Source organism: Zea mays, chromosome 1, assembly GCF_902167145.1.
Source record: "Zea mays cultivar B73 chromosome 1, Zm-B73-REFERENCE-NAM-5.0, whole genome shotgun sequence".
In the NCBI taxonomy this organism is placed as follows: Eukaryota; Viridiplantae; Streptophyta; class Magnoliopsida; order Poales; family Poaceae; genus Zea; species Zea mays.
In genome coordinates this window covers 30,507,153-30,523,049 of record NC_050096.1, presented here as the reverse complement: position 1 = coordinate 30,523,049, position 15,897 = coordinate 30,507,153, and the positions used below count along the sequence as shown (strand labels likewise).

The 15,897-nt window shown below is 46.1% G+C and overlaps 1 protein-coding gene across 2 annotated transcripts; it reads left to right on the top strand.

Moving 5' to 3' along the window:
* The first annotated feature begins 733 nt into the window (after positions 1 to 733).
* LOC100191562 (putative cytochrome P450 superfamily protein) lies at positions 734 to 6,906 on the top strand. Of its 2 annotated transcripts, none has more exons than XM_008669784.4 (8): positions 734 to 1,250; positions 1,424 to 1,751; positions 1,943 to 2,095; positions 3,871 to 4,122; positions 4,311 to 4,403; positions 5,218 to 5,296; positions 5,457 to 5,563; positions 6,376 to 6,906. In XM_008669784.4, the coding sequence occupies exons 1-8, from the start codon at positions 997 to 999 to the stop codon at positions 6,634 to 6,636; spliced, it is 1,527 nt and encodes a 508-aa protein (XP_008668006.1). In that variant the 5' UTR covers positions 734 to 996; the 3' UTR covers positions 6,637 to 6,906. The 2 variants fall into 2 exon arrangements, with proteins under 2 accessions (XP_008668006.1, NP_001352430.1); NM_001365501.1 differs by having other exon boundaries at positions 746 to 1,250; positions 6,382 to 6,885.
* Positions 6,907 to 15,897: the final 8,991 nt, after the last annotated feature.

Here is a 15,897-nt window from a genome sequence, read left to right as displayed (position 1 = left end):
AAAATTAATTATACAGATATGCAGATATGCACTAAACGGTGTAATATGAATCTAATAAACCTACTATGTATTTAGTTTTATAATTTAACTATATTTAATACTCGTAATAGTCATTCAAACATCTTATATGATACATACTAAACATTGGATGTTTTAATGAATGACCCTAACCTACTCCTTGTGTCGACTAAAATTAATTTTTTTATTAAAGCTCATTTAAATGCACTATAGCTAATAGTTAGTTTGCTAAAAAATATAGTGAAATTAGTTGGCTAACAAATAGCTAGCTAACTATTAGCTAATTTGCTAAAACTAGATAATAGTTTAGCTATTAGATAGACTATTTAGATGTCGTCAGCTAATTATTAGCTCTAGCGCAATCAAACATAGCCTAAGTTTTTGTTTTAAATTTCTAGAGCTAATTATTAATTGACTAATAAGTTGATAGCTAAATTTGCTAGTTAACCATTAGCTAATAAGTAGAAACGACCAAGAGCAATTTGGTTAGCACCACATATTAGCTGGTACGGTTTTAACTGAGTGGAGGTAGCTAACAACTAGTAATAACTATTTAAGAATATAGCTCACAATTAACCGGTCCATTAGTGGACCTGTTATATACCTCTCATAAATTTTAGTTGTTAGAAATTGTTAGTTTTAGAAGTTTGGAATAGGACCTAAATTAAAGGACCCCACAGCTACCTCTGAAAAAACCTATAAGAGCACCACAGAGCTCAGAAGGGGGGACGAAGTGGGGCGCCTAGCTTCTTACTAGTTTTTTTTTTCCTTGCGCAAAGCTTGCACTTGCTGAGAGAGAGGGAGAGAGAAATCCAGAGATAAAGGCGCTTCATTCATTCCCTCTCCTGCTTTCTCTCTCCAACCCATCCGTCCTCTCTCTCCACACATAAAAACCAACGAAGCGGGCGAGTGATCAGGCAGAGGCAGCAGGCAGGAAATAAATTTGAAGAAAGCTAGACCTCTGATCAGCAGGAGCTCATGGGCGCCATGATGGCCTCCATAACCAGCGAGCTCCTCTTCTTCCTTCCCTTCATCCTGCTGGCCCTCCTCGCCTTGTACACCACCACCGTCGCCAAATGCCACGGCACCCACCCGTGGCGCCGTCAGAAGAAGAAGCGGCCCAACCTGCCCCCGGGCGCCCGCGGATGGCCCTTGGTCGGCGAAACTTTCGGCTACCTCCGCGCCCACCCGGCCACCTCCGTGGGCCGCTTCATGGAGCGGCATGTCGCACGGTGCGTCGCCGCCGCCGCTGTCTCTACCTCTGTGCAGACAGCAGACGACATGCATGCACGGTGCAGCGAGCAGCGCGCACCTATCATGCATGGCGCGACATCGATGGAATCAGAATTAGCTCTGAGACCGAGAGCTTGCTTGCTAACGCGGCGACGTCCATGCGTGCATGCAGGTACGGGAAGATATACCGGTCGAGCCTGTTCGGGGAGCGGACGGTGGTGTCGGCGGACGCGGGGCTGAACCGCTACATCCTGCAGAACGAGGGGCGGCTGTTCGAGTGCAGCTACCCGCGCAGCATCGGCGGCATCCTGGGCAAGTGGTCCATGCTGGTGCTCGTGGGCGACGCGCACCGCGAGATGCGCGCTATCTCGCTCAACTTCCTCAGCTCCGTCCGCCTCCGCGCCGTGCTGCTCCCCGAGGTGGAGCGCCACACCCTGCTGGTCCTCCGCTCGTGGCCGCCCTCCGACGGCACCTTCTCCGCCCAGCACGAAGCCAAGAAGGTACGGTACTCATCACCATCCTTCTTCTGACCCTTCAATTTGTCTCCACGCGTAGTACGTACGTGCCACATCAGATCAGTTCTATCTATATATGTGGCTGAATCTATGCAAAGGATCGCCGCTAACAACCGGTGCCCCGGCCGGGATAACAACCGGTGATGGGCGCGCGGCCGGCCGGATGACGAGTGCAGTTCACGTTTAACCTGATGGCGAAGAACATAATGAGCATGGACCCCGGCGAGGAGGAGACGGAGCGGCTGCGGCTGGAGTACATCACCTTCATGAAGGGCGTCGTGTCAGCGCCGCTCAACTTCCCGGGCACGGCCTACTGGAAGGCGCTCAAGGTAGGTCGTCGTCGTCTTCTTCGTCTTCGTTCGTGTATCTCTGACTACATACTACTCTCCCTAGCTGGCAGCTGCTAGTCCCGTACGTGCGCGCGCGTATAATATATGTGTCGACTCTGCAGTCGTCTGCGCGCGGCACACGGATTTTTGTTGCTTCCAAAAATAGGCGGCAACCAACGTTTTCATCAGACGATCGATGCAGCGCACAACAACCACACTACGGCCATGCATCTATCTATATATCTGAATATATGATGCACACGAGCGGAGAGCTAGCTAAAGGGACTAGCTTCTAGGTGTATCTCTCCTGGCCTACTAGCCTGTCAACGTTTTGTTTGGTACTCACACATCTCCCATCAGAAAAACAAAAATACGAAAGCTAGTGCAGAGAGAGGGATAGGTTGTTAAGTTTTTGTTTGGTAGTTTGTGTGTGGGTGGCCTAGCTAAGCTAGGGGCATGGTCCATGGATCAATATATATATATATATATATATATATATATATATATATATATATATATATATATATATATATATATAGTCTATACATGGTAGGCAGGGGCAGGAGCAGCGTGGGGTTTCAGATTTGTGGATGGTCCAAGGATCGCTGTGTTGTTATGCACACGTCCTGCTGCGTCAGGTCCAATCACACAGACCAGTGGATCATCAGCTCTTTCCTGCCACAGGCACTTGGATATATATGCACACATACCGCGCGCCTCATATTGTGTTCTCAGTGGACACTGATGCATCCACAGAATGGGGAAAAAAACACTAGAGATCTAGCTTTTAAATTTAGTTTCTACAGGCATATCTACATGCATGCTGGCTGGGTGAAGTTCTTCTGAAATTTATGCACCTAACTGCATAGCTGACAGCTAGATTTATTTAGCAGATCAAATTAAGGCCTGCTGCTCAGCTTGTTTTTCTTTATTTTCGTTCCCTAGCTAGCCAATATCATACTATCTCCTCCCCCCCCCACATCACTCATGGCCCCATAAAAATGTTGCCCGCTTTTCACTCCCCGTAAGAGGTCACCCTCAGATGAACTTTAGTGATTGCTCCCAGGCGCGGCATGCTGCATGCTTTGCTTTATTCACAGGATCTTTGCATCATACAATTCCATGTGGGGATTTCAGCTCTCTTTAATTTCTTGGGGAGTTTTTTTTTGGTAGACTATTGATCGAGAGAAAACCAATGATCAGGTCTCCATAACCTAACATGATTATGCGTTGGGAGAGCCCATCATTTATCATGATTCAACTGCTGACCGGCACTTGAGACATTGTTAATAAGCTGGTGATTGTTAGCACCCTTCATAATTTGCGTGCACTTATTAGCGGTCAAATGAAATAGCAAAGGCCGTTCTGTTAGCTCACGCACGCCAATCATACCTGAAAAACCAAATAAATACTTTGCCGGTTCTGTTTTACTAACTAGATGGATGAGCAAGAGAGAAGGGAAATAGAACCCTCTCTATCCATCTTTTGGCCGTAGATACATGTCATTTGTAGTTTTGTACCTCTGACTGAATGAGCAAGGACACTATTTTCTAAAAAACAGACAGAGCTATGAGCTAGCGACAAGACATTGGCCCTGCTGGACCGATAGGCAGTTAGGCAACACCTAAAGATAGTAGTATAGTACTGGTCTCCGATATTTTCCATACACAAATTAGATGACTTATTTGCACTAGAAAAAAAGTTTTACTTTTGTTGATCTCAAAATAACATGGTACAGTTGCCCATGGTGCATGGTTTTTTTTTTTTTTTTGTAGTCGCGCGCGTCCATACTTGGAGTGATAGAGAGGAAGATGGAGGACAGGCTTGAGAAGATGAGCAGGGAGAAGTCAAGCGTGGAGGAGGACGACCTTCTTGGATGGGCCCTGAAGCAATCCAACCTGTCCAAGGAACAGATCCTGGACCTCTTGCTGAGCCTGCTCTTCGCGGGGCACGAGACTTCGTCCATGGCGCTCGCCCTCGCCATCTTCTTCCTCGAAGGGTGCCCTAAGGCCGTGCAAGAACTCCGGGTACAAATCCGAACCAACAATCAGTTAGTTTTAGAGCACCTGCTTTTGTTCACTGGTCCGTTTTCAAACTTTGCACAGTGAGCTAGCTAGGTCGATGTTGGTCAAAACAAAACAAAACAAAAAAACATGGAATTATTATTATTATATATAGAGATAAATAATAGTTTACACCGGCATATGACTTGCAGGAGGAGCATCTCCTGATTGCTAGGAGACAAAGGCTAAGGGGGGCGTCCAAATTGAGCTGGGAAGACTACAAGGAAATGGTTTTCACGCAGTGTGTAAGCGCCCACCCCCCCTTTAATTTGTTCTGTTCGTTCCTTCCACTGCAGTGGTACTGTGGTAGCGCGAGATCCCCTTGCTCGCTATCTGGCCTGCTCCCGTCCAACTCGTACCAGCACAAACCGCCTCGTCTGGTTGCGTGGTACAGGATAGCAACTGCAACTCCCTCTCTCTAGAAATGTCATGTACGAACGGAGACCCGAGGCTCTCTGTCCGCGCAGAATAATTGGATGCCTACTTTTGGAGCGCATGGCGTCTGCTTGCTCTTGCTCTCATCATCTCCCAGCAGAGTTTTATGAGGTGTTTGGTTTGATGAATCACTCTATCCAAAATGAAGTGGTGTATCATGGGTCCATTCCTCAAATTTGGTGGGATGCCTTCATTGCACATATTATTACTAAACAACTAACTATGAGGAATGAGGTGGTGATGGATTAACTCACTCCAATTCACAAACCAAACAAAAAAGTGAGGAGTGAGAAGATGATGGACTACATAATTCCTCAAACCAAACACTCCATTAGAGTGCTGGCTGCCCCCATCGTCTCGCAACAATCCACATATGCTGAGAAGTACGCATTGTTCTTGTGTAGCACCTGACGACAGGAAGGTGTCTGTGCCGTATCTCGCTGCTCAGGGGTCTCATCTCATGTCTAAATAAACAAAACAGAATTCCGTCGCGAGACCTAAAACCAACTGTTAGATGTCGAATGCCTCGTCAGCTAGGCAGCTAGCTGCAAAATGGATGGAGCTTCTTCTTTCTTTCTTTTTCTTTTATGAACAGATTTCTTTTTTTTTCTGGTGTTCGTGCAGGTTATAAACGAGACATTGCGGCTCGGCAACGTGGTCAGGTTCCTGCACCGGAAGGTCATCCGAGATGTACACTACAATGGTACGACCCCTTTTTTTAATACCGAAGCTTTAAGCACGCGATTCCTGAAATCGGTCACGCACAGCACATGCAGACGGCCGGTGCACTGAGCGTTTCTCTCTGCTTAATTGCTTAATTGCGTTGCATGTTGTCTCTCGCTCTCGCTCTCATCAAAATGAAGGGTACGACATACCGCGGGGGTGGAAAATCCTGCCGGTTCTAGCGGCGGTGCACCTGGACTCGTCGCTGTACGAGGACCCCAGCCGGTTCAACCCTTGGAGATGGAAGGTCAGTGCCCTACCCCCTCCCCTCGCAAACTACTACTCTCTGCAAAAAAAAAATGAAGTCAGCATGAACGACAGATTAACTGAACAATAGATGTGGATGAACGTCGATCGCCGAAAGTATCCGAGCATGACAGTACGAGAGAAAATCCGCCTCTAAAAACGTTCACGGCTTGTGTCGCTAGAATCTGCGGCATGAGATGCATGCATGTGCCACGCCATGCCTTCTCAAGAGTGAAGAGTGAAGAGTACCCAGCCAAAGCACGACAGCTATGCCGCTCGCTTGCCCTCCATTATTGATGAGAGGGCGGCATGGAGCTGATGCGCGCGAAAGGGAATGTTTCGGCGCGCGATCTTTCGCGTGGTCTCGGGGTCGAAAGAGACGTCCTAGTTTGCCAGCTTCGGCCTACGGGAGGCGGGAGCGCGGCTCTGGGTTCGTGCCGAACGAGGGACTACTCCAGCTCCAAGAGCACTGAAAACGAACGCCACGTTGGGTGCTCGGAATGCTCTGCTCTCGGAATCCTTCCGTCCGTCGCCGACGCGTCCTTTTCTTATCCGTCGCAAACCGTTGATGGGGAAATAATTTTTTGCTCAGGCAAGCACGTACGTACTAGGTTCAGGCGATCGGCATCGCTGTGAATGTCACATGTCAGTGGCTATCGACCTCTTTCCACTACTGATCACTGATGAGACGATGAGCCCGTCGAAAGCGCGCTCCTTTTCTCCTCAAGGATTATCTATTATATTCTCTCATCGATCATGCGCTCTCTCGCATCGCATGTGTTTAATATTTTTTGCTGCCGCTGCTGTTGCTAGCTGCAGAGCAACAACGCGCCAAGCAGCTTCATGCCGTACGGCGGCGGGCCGCGGCTGTGCGCCGGGTCGGAGCTGGCCAAGCTGGAGATGGCCATCTTCCTGCACCACCTGGTGCTCAACTTCCGGTGGGAGCTGGCGGAGCCGGACCAGGCCTTCGTCTACCCTTTCGTCGACTTCCCCAAGGGCCTCCCGATCAGGGTCCAGCGGGTCGCCGACGACCAAGGCCATCGTAGCGTTTTGACCGAGAGCACAAGAGGCTGAGAGGGAGGAGGCAGTTCAATTTTTCGTTGCATTTTGAGGGCTGTGGTCTCGTGTTTTATGTAGATTGTGATTATTATTATTATACATACTAAAACAAGATAGAAGCACGTATAGACAGAGCAAAGAGGAGGATGGTCCAAAAGTGTTTGGGGTAGATAAAATGTGTACTCACTAGGGTTGTAATAAGGCCGGTCCATGGCCCATGTCAAGTAATACTAGAGATATATAGAATATAGTGGATATCCAACATGTCTTTTTTCCTTGTCTTAAAACCATGTCCAGCAGTTCATCTATATGTTCATTTAAAATACTTTTTACACTATAAAATACACTCTTCATAGAATAGAGTTTTAATATAGATATGAAGATAGTGGAGATAACAATTGCGTCCATGTAACATGAGTAATGTTATTAGACGTTAACTAAAAATATCACTAGAAGCACATTCCAATGAAAGAGCCGAAAAAAGAAAATGACAACATATCTGGTGCACATGGTGCATATATTAAATCAATATCACTCATTTTAGATCTAACGTCTCTAGTTGTTTGGTATATTTTGCTAAGTGTTCGACACCAAAAAGAGAAGGACGGACGGTCCGGCCCTGGGGCCGGACGATCCGCGAAAGCGCAGAATAGATTAGGGTTCCAAGTTTTGTGCTACGGTTGTTAGCTAAAATCGTGGGAAAAGCTCGGAAATTAGTTTGTAAAGGGTCCAGCCCCCCTCCTCTATAAATAGAGAGGTATACGGTCGATTTGTAACAATCAATCGAATCAATACAACTTCTATTTCGCATTTTATCCTAGGAGTAGTTCTAGTTTAGCCCTAGTTTAGCCTTCCAATCCCCAAATTCTCCGTCTCTCTTCGACTCTACGTCGATTAGAGGAGTCTAGGTCGGTCTACCCGAGCCTAGACACCACCTAGGATCTCTCCTCCCCGACGGGGTCCCTCCCGGGAGCGAGATCCAGGCGCCACCGGCGATCCTCTGCCGTCCCTGCGCACGCGCGGACCGTCCGGCCGTCAGGCAGGGAATTCTAGCTCTTGCGCCAGGTCGTGGACCGTCCGGCCCTGTGCCGCGGACCGTCCACGCCTGACCAGAGAGCACCGCCGCCTCGCGCCAGGTCACGGACCGTCCGGCCCTGTGCCGCGGACCGTCCGCGCCTGACCAGAGAGCACCGCTGCTGGTTCTTTTGAAGTGATTGGCGCCTCCGAAAAGGTGTCAACATACTTTTTGGCGACTCCGCTGGGGACAACACATATAGACCTATCAAATCGGCCCTCAATGGCCGGTTCAAAAGATAGCTCTGAGGTTTTCACCAGCAATATCATCACACCGACATGGGAGACCTTGCCGGCTGAAGAACAGCTCCTGTTCGAGGAGCGCCAGGAGCAGCTGATCCAAGAAGCAAAAGCAAAGTTCTTGACCAACTTCAAAGTGGACAGGAACAACAAGGTCGTCCGACATCGGGCGACGGATCCGGCTTCGTTCCGACCCACACCAGATATCCCCAATGTAAGTAGCACCAACGAACTCCAATCTCTTAAAACTTACATAGACAAACAGCGAGAACAGTTGCAACGTATCGTAGGGGATATACAAAATGATCATAAACGGCTAGTGCGTGCGCTTGATAAGTCTACTACGACAAATCTTTCTTCGCACGAGGTTGAATGGAGGGAATACACACATAATTCATCGGCTACAGGTTGGCACGACCAGTCACAACCCCTTTATGGGATGCCGATGGACATGTACCCTAGGCAACGACAGCCTCCCACGCACATCGGTGATAAATTTGTCGATCTGCGCATGTTCGGACCGTCTGCACATGGGCGCGGACCGTCCGGGCCAGCGGCGGCTGATCCTATTTTTTGAAGCGAATTACCGAGACCTACACCCAAGCCGCCACATGCCGTACAAACCCTAGATAACCCATTCGGACCGTCTGCGTATGACGCCAGACAGTCCGAATATAATGTCGGACGGTCCGGCCACATGGCCGGACAGTCCGCGCACTGAGTCGGACGGCCCGCGTATTTAACCGGACGGTCCGGCACAGAGTTTTTTAAGGAGGATGGATATCCAACTCCGTATCCGTCCCAGCTAGACTCCCCATCTCACCATACGACACAACAGCATCATAATATAATCTATCAAACCCGTGAGAGTGAGAACTTTCCGGCCCCTAGAAGGCCAGAAAGGAATGGCCAGTCCTATGAGCCTCATAGGGCATATGCATTAATGCGCCGCAAAACCCAAACCAATGGGGAGGAAAACAACACACCAACATCCAAACAAACTCACCCATATTGGATCAAAGAGCCGGTGGTCTCCCACCGGCTGCCATCGATATAGTAAGGGAGGAAATAGCTGGGGCGTTCCGAGATAAGCTCGGAGTTAGTATAGTCCCCGGGTGGCAGTCATATCGGAGACCTTATGATAGCAAGTTTGACCGGCTCCCATACCCATAGTGGACCAAAATACCTGAATTCGTAAAGTTTTCGGGTGACCAAGAAAAGAGCACGCGTGAGCACATAGACCAGTTCTTAGCACAGTTAGGAGAATTGGCCGACACCGAAGCATTCCGTGTGCGTTTATTTTCATTATCTTTAACAGAGACTGCATTCACATGGTATGCCACGCTCCCTCCTAATTCCATTTTGTCGTGGGGAGATTTAGAACAAAAATTTCATGAACATTTCTTCTCTGGCGATTATGAGCTAGATTTAGTAGACTTAGTGGCTCTACGACAAGAAAAGGATGAATCGGTTAGTAATTATATCCGGAGATTCTGGGATACGAGAAACGATGTTTTCAAATTCATTTAACAGATAAACAACTGGCGGGAATAGCCTTTGATGGATTGCGCTATTATTTAAAAGAGAGATTAGAAGGCATCCAGTTCTTTACTCTAGTACAATTACATCAGAGAGCTTCGGCTTGTGAAAGCCGAAGCAAAGAACTAGTCAAAACGGTTCATCATAATGTCCATATAGTAGAACACAATCAAAGTAGTTCGGACGATGAACCAAAGAAAGTTTACACTGCCGAAATAGTTTGGCCCGAGCAGGTCAAATCTTCGGCTTGCTCCTCCTTGCAGTCAGTTCGGAATGAACGGCAGGAGGAGGTTAAGTTTACATTTAATGTCGGTAAATGTGATAAGATATTCGATGAATTACTAAAAAATGGTAACTGTAAGTGCAATCAACCCTAATTGAGGGTTTTGGTGATTAATGACAAAACAAACTAAGATTCTAACAAGTTTGCTCCTAGTATGTACACAATATTTCTACAGACAGGAGAAGCACAGATCCTACGAGCATAAAAGTATAAAGCACAGCGGATTTAAAATTCCACATCAAATGGCGTGCTCCAAGTGCTAAGAAACAACGGCGGTGCTAAATTTATGATTCTTGAGTCATAGGAATCACCGTACAATTAAGAGGGATCCGCGACGGTTAAGTAAGTTGTGAAACGAGCCAAGTTCAAAATCTTTTGAAAACTCCTTGGAGATCATTTTCCCAGATCATGAATGCTCTTGAGAAAAACAAATTTTACTTCCCACAAAGTCTTCCCTTTTGTTCTCCTCAAAATACCCAAAATTTGGTTTCAGCCCCCAAAACCGGTCAGAGCTGTCAGAAAAAGTCGCAGCAGATATTTTTTCAAAACCGGTTGAGCCAAATTTTGTCCCTACTCAGCCGGTTTTGAAACCGGTCGAGTGTCCGGCTGAGTAGCTCAGTGGACCGGGATCCCCCTGGCAGAAACCGGTTCAACCGGTTTGAAAACCGGTTCAACCGGTTTTTGCCCATTTTCTCCCAACGGCTGCCAGCTTTTGGGGGATCCTTTATATACCCCCTCACATTCTCTCTCTCATTTACTTCTGCCTCTCCCACGAATTCTTGGCTGACCAACCTTCAAACAAGAGCATTCATTTCACCTTTCACACCCGCAATCGCATCTCCTTCAATCATTTGAAGGACCCTTGGTGTGAGGTGAACTCGATCGAACTCGCAGTCAATTTCATCTCGATTCTCCCATTCTCTTGTTCTTGAGCTCGTTGCAAACTTAACCGTGTGCGGATTTGTTACTCTTGGAACCTCGTGTTCCTTGATGGTTAGAGGTTGCTTGGGAGTCTCCAAATTTGTGGACAACCCCAAGAAGTTTGTATCACCCGCTCCTTGAGCTGATTTGAGAAGAGATTGCCTTGACCTTTGTGGTCGGCTTGTGGAGGATTAGGGTTGGAAAAGACCCGACCCTTTGTGGGTTCCTCAACGAGGAGTAGGACACCTTTGTGGTGGTTGCCGAACCTCGGGTTATATCGCGTGTTCTTGTGTGTTCTTGTCAAGCGCTTTATATTCAGTGGTTGGTTCATATTATTCATTTGAGTAGATTTTGTGTAGGGCAAATCTATAGCTATATTCTTCACTACTTCGCATTTGTTCAATAGATTATCAAATTTAAGTTGAGCAGGTTCAAACTTGTTCAGTCGTGATTAAAATCGACTGAACTGGTTTGCACCAGTGCAACTTTAATTTAACCTATTTTCAAAGTTTTTAGTGAAAATTTTCAGGTGTAGCCTATTCACCCCCCCTCTAGGCTACTTTCAATTGGTATCAGAGCCTCGTACCTCATTTTACGCTTAACCGCGTGAGGAAGCGATTATGTCTACTCAACGGGACCATGTGGATCCTATCCTCGAGGATATTCCCGTCACATCCTCCGGTGAGGAAGTGGACCCCAAGGTCCTCGACCTCGCCATGAAGATTGCCGAGAGGATGTTCCTCAAGATGAAAGAAGAAGAATCAAGAAGAAAGGCCGAAGAAGACAAAGGTAAAGGAAAATTTGATTACAATGACGACCTAGTGGATCTTTTGGTGTCAAAGGTGTTGAGCAAGGTAAGCCTCAACACCGAAGAATCATCAACCAAAAGCAAAGGTAACGAGTTTAGTAAAGTTCAATTCGATTACTCTAGAAATTTTATCCCCAACTTCTCTTCCGCCCCACTTGGAAAGTTACCAACTCTTAGTGAGTTGAACTATGACGAGTGGGTCGATAAGATGAAGTCGCATTTAATTGGTGTACATCCTAGTCTTTGGGAGATTGTTAATGTAGGTATGTATAAGCCTGCCCAAGGAGAAGAGATGACTCCAGAAATGATGCAGGAGATTCATCGCAATGCTCAAGCAGTGAGCATAATCAAAGGAAGTCTTTGTCCGGAAGAATACCGGAAAGTTCAAGGAAGAGAAGATGCCCGTGACATTTGGAACATTCTTAAAATGTCACATGAAGGAGATCCCAAAGCTAAGAGACATAGAGTTGAAGCTTTGGAGAGTGAGCTTGCTAGATATGATTGGATCAAGGGTGAGTCGCTTCAATCACTCTTTGATAGGTTGATGGTGTTGGTCAACAAAATAAGAGTTCTTGGTAGTGAAGATTGGAGTGACTCCAAGGTCACAAGATTGTTCATGAGAGCTTATAAAGAGAAGGATAAGAGTCTTGCAAGGATGATAAGGGATCGTGATGACTATGAGGATATGACGCCTCATCAATTATTTGCAAAAATTCAACAACACGAGTCCGAAGAAGCCCCCATCAAGACAAGAGACTCTCATGCCTTGATCACAAATGAACAAGACAACCTCAAGAAGAACAAAGACCACAAAGCAAAGAAAGTGGTCGAGACCTCAAGTGATGAAGATAGCTCAAGTGATGAAGACACAACTATGTTCATCAAAACATTCAAGAAATTTGTAAGGAAGAATGACAAGTTCCAAAGGAAAGGAAAGAAGAGGGCATGCTATGGATGTGGCCAAATCGGTCATTTCATAGCGGATTGTCCTAACAAGAAGGAACAAGAAGCCAAGAAGGAATACAAGAAGGATAAGTTTAAAAAGGGAGGCAAGACCAAGGGATACCTCAAGAAGAAGAAGTATGGTCAAGCACATATTGGTGAAGAATGGAACTCCGATGAAGAGAGTTCTAGTTCAGAGGAAGAGGAAGTGGTGGCAAATGTGGCCATCCAATCTACATCAAGCGCGCAACTCTTCACCAACCTACAAGACGACTCCTACACTCCAACTTGTCTCATGGCAAAGGGAGATAAGGTAACCTTATTTAGTGATGATTTTTCAAATGATGATGATGATGATCAAATTGCCATGAAAAATAAAATGATTAAAGAATTTGGCTTGAATGGATACAATGTTATCACCAAATTAATGGAAAAGCTAGATAAAAGAAAAGCAACTCTTGATGTTCAAGAAGACTTGCTTATCCTTGAAAAGGAAAGAAACCTAGAGCTTCAAGAGTTGATTCACAATAAAGATGAAATGCTAGATGTCTTGACTAAGGAAGTCTCTTTAGTCAAGATAACTATAGAGAATAAAGATAAAGAAGTAATTAACATGAAAACCTCTATAACTAATCTTGCAAATGAAAAGAATGCACTTGAATCAAGCATGTTAAGCTTGAATGTTCAAAATCAAGAACTTCAAGTGCAACTTGAAAATTGCAAGAACATCAATGCCTCATCTTTAGTTGTTGAATCTAAGTCTAGCTCAAATGATAATTCTTGCAAACATTGTGCCAAATATCATGCCTCTTGTTGTTTAACTAACCATGCAAGGAAGAATAGCCCACAGGTGAAGGTCAAAGAAATTTTGAAAAGATGCTCTAGCAATGATGGGTTAAAGAGAATTGAACCCAAGTACAAGTCCCTAAAGCCCAACAATGGAAGAAGGGGGCTTGGGTTCAACTCATCCAAGGAAAATGATAGTCGCCTAGAGGGGGGGGGTGAATAGGGCGAAACTGAAATTTACAAATATAAACACAACTACAAGCCGGGTTAGCGTTAGAAATAAAAACCGAGTCCGCGAGAGGGTGGAAAACAAATCGCAAGTGAGTAAAGCGGTGAGACACACGGATTTGTTTTACCGAGGTTCGGTTCTCGCAAACCTACTCCCCGTTGAGGAGGCCACAAAGGCCGGGTCTCTTTCAACCCTTCCCTCTCTCAAACGGTCCCTCGGACCGAGTGAGCTTCTCTTCTCAAATCAAAGCCGGGAACAAAACTTCCCCGCAAGGGCCACCACACAATTGGTGCCTCTTGCCTTGATTACAATTGAGGGTTGATCACAAGAGCAAGTGAGAAAGAAAAGAAGCAATCCAAGCGCAAGAGCTCAAAAGAACACGGCAAATCACTCTCACTAGTCACTTAGGCTTTGTATGAAATTGGAGAGGATTTGATCTCTTTGGGTGTGTCTAGAATTGAATGCCTAGCTCTTGTAGATGGTTGAGAGGTGGAAAACTTGGATGCAATGAATGGTGGGGTGGTTGGGGTATTTATAGCCCCAACCACCAAAAGTGGCCGTTGGGGAGGCTGTCTGTTCGATGGCGCACCGGACAGTCCGGTGCACACCGGACAGTCCGGTGCCCCCTGCCACGTCATCACTGCCGTTGGAATCTGACCGTTGGAGCTTCTGACTTGTGGGCCCGCCTAGGTGTCCGGTGCACACCGGACAGGTACTGTTTGCTGTCCGGTGTGCCAGTATGGGCGCGCCTGACTTCTGCGCGCGCAGAGCGCGCATTAAATGCGCGGCAGAGAGCCGTTGGCGCGGAGATAGCCGTTGCCCCGGAGTCGCACCGGACAGTCCGGTGCACACCGGACAGTCCGGTGAATTATAGCGCGAGTGCCTCTGGAAATTCCCGAAGGTGGCGAGTTTGCGTTAGAGTCCTCTGGTGCACCGGACATGTCCGGTGGCACACCGGACAGTCCGGTGCGCCAGACCAGAGGTGCCTTCGGTTGGCCCTTTGCTCCTTTGTTGAATCCAACTTTTGGTCTTTTTATTGGCTGAGTGTGAACCTTTTACACCTGTATAATCTATACACTTGAGCAAACTAGTTAGTCCAATTGTTTGTGTTGGGCAATTCAACCACCAAAATTATTTAGGAACTAGGTGAAAGCCTAATTCCCTTTCAATCTCCCCCTTTTTGGTGATTGATGCCAACACAAACCAAAGCAAATCTCAAAGTGCATAATTGAACTAGTTTGCATAATTTAAGTGCAAAGGTTGCTTGGAATTGAGCCAATATAAATACTTATAAGATATGCATGGATTGTTTCTTTATTATATAACATTTTGGACCACGCTTGCACCACATGTTTTGTTTTTGCAAAATTCTTTTGTAAATCCTTTTCAAAGTTCTTTTGCAAATAGTCAAAGGTAAATGAATAAGAGTTGTAAAGCATTTTCAAGATTTGAAATTTTCTCCCCCTGTTTCAAATGCTTTTCCTTTGACTAACCAAAACTTCCCCTCAAATAAATTCTCCTCTTAGTGTTCAACAGGGTTTTAAGATATCAAGTTTTGAAAATACTACTTGCTCCCCCTTTAGAACACAAAGAGATACCAATTTTGAAATTTTCAACCAATTGAAAATCATATGTTAAAATTAGGGTGGTGGTGCGGTCCTTTTGCTTTGGGCTCATATTTTCTCCCCCTTTGGCATGAATCGCCAAAAATGGAATCATTAGAGCCCTTTTGTTGAATAACTTTCTCCTCCTTTGGTTATAAAAGAAATGAGTGAGGATTATACCAAAGTTGGAGAGATGCTCGGAGTGACGGCGAAGGATGAGTAGTAGAGTGGAGTGGAAGCCTTTGTCTTTGCCGAAGACTCCAATTCCCTTTCAATACACCTATGACTTAGTTTGAAATATACTTGAAAACACATTAGTCATAGTACATAAAAGAGATATGATCAAAGGTACACTTATGAGTTATGTGTGCAAGTTTAGCAAAAGAAATTCCTAGAATCAAGAATATTGAGCTCATGCCTAAGTCTGGTAAAAGATTGTTCATCAAGTGGCTTGGTAAAGATATCGGCTAATTGATCTTTAGTGTTAATGTATGAAATCTCGATATCCCCCTTTTGTTGGTGATCTCTAAGAAAATGATACCGAATGGCTATGTGTTTAGTGCGGCTGTGCTCGACGGGATTGTCGGCCATTTTGATTGCACTCTCATTATCACATAGCAAAGGGACTTTGGTTAATTTGTAACCGTAATCCCGCAGGGTTTGCCTCATCCAAAGCAATTGCGCGCAACAGTGGCCTGCGGCAATGTACTCGGCTTCGGCGGTAGAAAGAGCGACCGAATTTTGCTTCTTTGAAGCCCAAGACACCAAGGATCTTCCCAAGAACTGGCAAGTCCCCGATGTGCTCTTCCTATTAATCTTACACCCCGCCCAATCGGCATCCGAATAACCA